This window comes from Cydia strobilella, chromosome 2 (genome assembly GCF_947568885.1).
Source record: "Cydia strobilella chromosome 2, ilCydStro3.1, whole genome shotgun sequence".
Classification (NCBI taxonomy): domain Eukaryota; kingdom Metazoa; phylum Arthropoda; class Insecta; order Lepidoptera; family Tortricidae; genus Cydia; species Cydia strobilella.
The window spans coordinates 10,149,809-10,154,990 of record NC_086042.1 but is presented as its reverse complement, the minus strand read 5'-3'; the positions used below and the strand labels follow the sequence as shown (position 1 = coordinate 10,154,990).

Below are 5,182 nucleotides of genomic sequence, written 5' to 3'. Positions count from 1 at the left end.
GTCTAGGTATAAAAGTACTAGTAGACCCTTCGAGATTGGGCTCATTAGAATCTTTTTGACAATTCCAATTCTTTGGGGACAATGCCATAAAAAAAATATTATTTATTATTAAAAAAAATTGACGCCTGTTACTGCTAAGTATCACATAGTTATAAATAGGTAAATAATATGTTTCAGAGTAAGTACTTAACACTTAACAATACTAGGTCGGGGTTTATTCCCGGAAATATTCGTTTTCCCGTGTTTCATTTAGTACGATCGGAGTTTAACATACATATTTACGAAATCGGCCCGTTTTAGTCATGACATAAGTAATTCAATATTTTATTTATATTAGGTACAAAAGATGTAACAAGGTATTAGACAAGTCAGTGCATAGTGAAATAGCAATGATACTTTCTATCGCCACGTGGATGTGTTAACTTTGCAGAGAACTTCATATTGCTTGTACGAATGCTCGCTGCCTCCAAATGAAATGTACGCACAGCCGTGGCTAGGGTGAACCTGGAAATTATAAAATACCTATGAATAAGTAAGTGGGTAAGATATGTCCATCGTTAGTTTTTGTGATTTTTTCTATGGTAAAATTGAATATAAAAACTACGCTATAGACGAACACTTCACAATTACATATACCTATTATATACTATAGAATATTAAGTACTAAAATATTATATTAAGTACCTATCAATTTTATTATGGTTGTGATTTTCTTGAAGGTTGAAGCAGTTGGGCTGCTCCAGATCAAAGCGTGATGAAATAGCAGCTGCATCATACGGTTAGCAATTAGCAACCTCATTTTCGCTAACGTAGCTGAAAAGAGCAATGTACGATGCTACGGTGTAGCACATGTAGCACACGTAGCGTGAGCGTATGCTCACTGAAATAGTTTCTACGCATATTGAAAAACGAAATGTATCCAAGTCTAGTCAAAGGTCACACTTTGCCGATTACCATAAGGACGAGATTTGCTTGTTTTATCTTTGGACGAATAACTTGTCGAAGCGACCTTATGGCAAGCGACAAAGTGGGACTTTTTGCTTGGAAACAACACAAATATGATACCATTTTGATCTCGAAAGTAGTGCTTTACGTGCTTTCCAAATAGCGTATGTGCAGCGTGAGTTTGAAGCTCAGATATGTTTAAGATATTGATATCATATTTTACGTTTCTTAAGGGTCCCCGGCAAGCTCGGTTCTCCATACAAAGTTTCATAGCAATCTAGCCAGTCGTTTTAAAATGAGAGCGGAACTACGTTTGTAAAGGGAAGGTGAAATTCGGCCGAGCTTGCCGGGGACTCTTAATCATGATATTCATGAGATGAGTACTCCTTGAAAACTTCTGTAACGACCTTGTTATCTATTTATGGTGTTATTCATAAACGCGTTAGGTACTGGCCTGAATGAACTATGAATCGTTTGTCTTTACCTGTCATTTTGACTTATGTATTTGTAAGAAAGGGATATAACATAATTTAACTAAATCAGGCCCGTAAAGTTTTATGAATAAGGTGGTTAGCCTCTATTCACTTATCCCAAAGATGCAGCATTACCTTTCCGGGAGTGATGGATTTCAGGTGCTTAACACGGCATATGTAAAGAGGCTCTGCGTTGTGCGCGTTGCCGGCTATGATGGCGTCGGGAGGCACGCTGCCGTGGCTGGCCGTCACCCAGTGCACCATGTGTTCAGGAACGCACAGAACCTGTAAGTTAAACATAGTCATTTCAATAGAGTATATACCAACCCTTAAAATAATCAATGCGGAGTCATCGTTAATTATTTTACGTTTTTAGTAATATTAAGTGTAAGTAATTTAAGGTTACTCTGCACTCCAGTTGTTGGACACGACTTTGGCTAGTTCTTGAAATGTACCCAACTAGCAAATAATGTCGAATAAGCTTCACAATTTAGTGCACTGTCATGGCGGTGGTGCCTGCATTCTTAAACATTTCCTAATAATTATTGTGCTCAAAGGGCTGTTATCCTATGGTCTACAAAAGGAAGCTTTTACAGTCTGGCTGCCAGAAAATGCTTCCGCTGTGGTGAGCCCTGATCACACAGAGCATTCTACCGTCTTAAAGCCTCCTTGCAGTTGACGAACCTTCGCATTCCTACACTGGCGGCAGAAAAGTCTTCTGACGCATCTAATTTGTCAGAACTAACCTCAAAGTTATGCACCGGCACCTCCTTCCCTCCGTGAGGTATATATGCAGAGCGGTGCTTAATGGCTAGCTTGCCCGGCACGAGCTCGCCGCTATGGTGAGCTCTGATCACGCAGAGCGGACTGCCGTCCCAGCCCTCCTTGCCGGCTACGAGTGCTCGCTCCACTAGACCGGGAGCGGAGAAGCCTGTGGCTGGCACCCAGTCTATTGGATCTGGAATTCATTTGGAATAGAGAAGATTATAAGCCATGTGATGAAACGAAGTTGCATTTAGTAAAGACAAGCCCGAGAATTTTAAGATCTAATTATACTACCGTTGCACACAACATTTTTTAAGACAGCAGCAAATACCTAAAATTATAAATAAAATCAAAGTAAATAATTGTTTGTGGATCTTTTCCTGGAAATCAGAATTTAAATAAAAAAAAACATCATTTGCATAATATTGTATTAATAATCCTAAGAACACTACGTTAGGATCCTACCCTACGAACACTACGCCGGGGCCCCGCGCGCCGCACTTCTTATGAAGTTAATTTTAATTTCACTGGCAGTCATTCAATCTAAACAAATAAGAGTGCTGGAGTAGAAAAAGGTGTAAAATATATGCAGGTACCTACTTACTTTTAATAAGGTTTAAAAAAAACCGGCCAAGTGCGAGTCGGACTCGCGCACCGAGGGTTCCGTGCATTACACAATTAAAACAATGTATTTTTTATGTGAAACGTAAGTGAAAGGTAAATTGCGGTTTACGATTTATCACGTATTAAAAAAAAACTACTTACTAGATCTCGTTCAAACCAATTTTCGGTGGAAGTTTGCATGGTAATGTACATCATATATTTTTTTTAGTTTTATCATTCTCTTATTTTAAAAGTTATAGGGGGGGGGGGGGCACACATTTTACCACTTTGGAAGTGTCTCTCGCGCAAACTATTCAGTTTAGAAAAAAATGATATTAGAAACCTCAATATCATTTTTGAAGACCTATCCATAGATACCCCACACGGGTTTGATGAAAACATTTTTTTTGAGTTTCAGTTCTAAGTATGGGGAACCCCCAAAATTTATTGTTTTTTGTTTCTAATTTTGTGTGAAAATCTTAATGCGGTTCACATAATACATCATACTCATACTCATACTCATTTATTTATAATAATATTTCATATTACACGTCATAATTGGATTTACATAATATATTCAATTCAAATAATCATTAATTAAATTAAAGTAAAATAAAACAATATAAAAATAATCAACACATTTCAAACTTCCAATAATTATTAAAAATACAAAATATAAATTTAAAAAATAAAATTAAAATTAAAACTAAATAATTAAAACATCTACTTACCAAGTTTCAACAGTAGCTCTTATAGTTTCGGAAAAAAGTGGCTGTGACATACGGACGGACAGACAGACAGACAGACATGACGAATCTATAAGGGTTCCGTTTTTTGCCATTTGGCTACGGAACCCTAAAAAGCTATAAACTACCAGCATAAGGTTGGGGCTGGGGCGGCGGCACATAACTGGGCTGTGGGGCCGACTGCGGTGGCACTGGCTGCGGCTGCACCACAGAGTACACGGGCATGGCCGGCACAGGCATCATCACCGGCGTGGGCACGTAGGCATACCCGCCGGGCGGCGGCGGCGGGTATGTGTACCCGGGGTGATACGGCGGAGGGGGACCGTGGGGCCATGGATCTGGAAACATTACATTTTGTTATATTTTAGGCTCCTTAAATTAGTTCCAAGAACAAACATTAGGATTAGTATTTATCCGTCTGTAAAACACATCACATCTTTGAAAGTCAGTCAGGGCTGCAGCAGTAGCAGAGGAGGACGATAATGCACAGATTCGAAAATACAGTGGTCTCGGCACCAAATGTAATTTTAGTATCACAAAAGTGACAGTTGTGAGAGACGCTACAGCAAACCGGAGGGTTGACAACTTCCTCCCTCAACACATCAATCTAACAATTACTCTTGATGACGATAGAATTATAAACTACTTACTTCTAACAACTTATTAGTAAATATGCCTAAGTGGAGACGAAAGCGGAGGACCCGCGCGAAATCGCCTTTTCATACAAACGTAGTCCTCATTTTCCTCACTGGATATTTTGCTACAAAATGTTGTATATCAACCACAGCTATGCGTTTGAGCGTTTGCGCACGTTTGATTTTTCCGATTTTATAATTATTATAAAAGTTAGGACGTTAGAAGCATTTAAATATTTCTATGAAATCTGTTTCTGGCTTCTAATCTTTACAATATTCAAAAAAATCTAAAAAAGTCAAACGTAGGGGCATAGCTATGGTTAATATACATCAAATTATTTAAAAATATTTTGCATATTGTCAATATCCAGAGAGGAAAATGGGGACTACGTTTGTTTGGAGAAGCGGCCGTCCCCTTTCCTCTTAATAACAATAAAATGCTAGACTTACTGTGAGACATTTTAAAATCCTTGAAATCCAAATTCAAAACAAATAGCACAAATGTGGGAACCAATATGAGCTGTTTTTTATCAATACCGTGTGTTATATGCCCTATCGTTCGAAACTTCGTTGTGATAAGATAAACAAACATACGAAGTATTTTCTAGTAAGTACCTATCTAGTTAGCACAATATTTCTTTGTTTTACTTATTGATCAAGGATATGAGACAATGTTATGATTCACGTATTGTAAGAAACTGTTATAATTAAGTACATTAATTATGCATATAGAAGCAGATTTGTGGTTATACAACTTTGCTACCTACATTATTACTTAAAGAAATCTTCTGTTTCTCTTATCTTCTTAGGACTCTGGTGATGAATAAGGAAGCAATCTCTTTTTCACCACACCAGCTGGTAAAGGCTCTTTTTATTATTCTTCAAAAACGGAAGAGAAAGCTTGGCAATGAGGTGAGATGCACAAGGAGTTAAACAACAACTTTGCCCCCTTGTAAAACAAATAACCATTTTTCATAAATACTTAACTATCAACAAATACTGAACAGCTTGGCAA

At 37.8% G+C, this 5,182-nt stretch overlaps 1 protein-coding gene across 1 annotated transcript; it reads right to left on the bottom strand.

Annotated features, from left to right (window-relative positions):
* Window positions 1-340: 340 nt before the first annotated feature.
* Window positions 341-4,690, bottom strand: LOC134751860 (protein tonB2-like). The gene is made up of 5 exons (XM_063687380.1): window positions 4,618-4,690; window positions 3,661-3,870; window positions 2,165-2,376; window positions 1,554-1,703; window positions 341-504 (listed from the first exon to the last, which is right to left on the bottom strand). Exons 1-5 carry the CDS (start codon window positions 4,625-4,627, stop codon window positions 400-402), a joined length of 687 nt encoding a protein of 228 aa, XP_063543450.1. The 5' UTR covers window positions 4,628-4,690; the 3' UTR covers window positions 341-399.
* Between the last annotated feature and the right edge of the window lie 492 nt (window positions 4,691-5,182).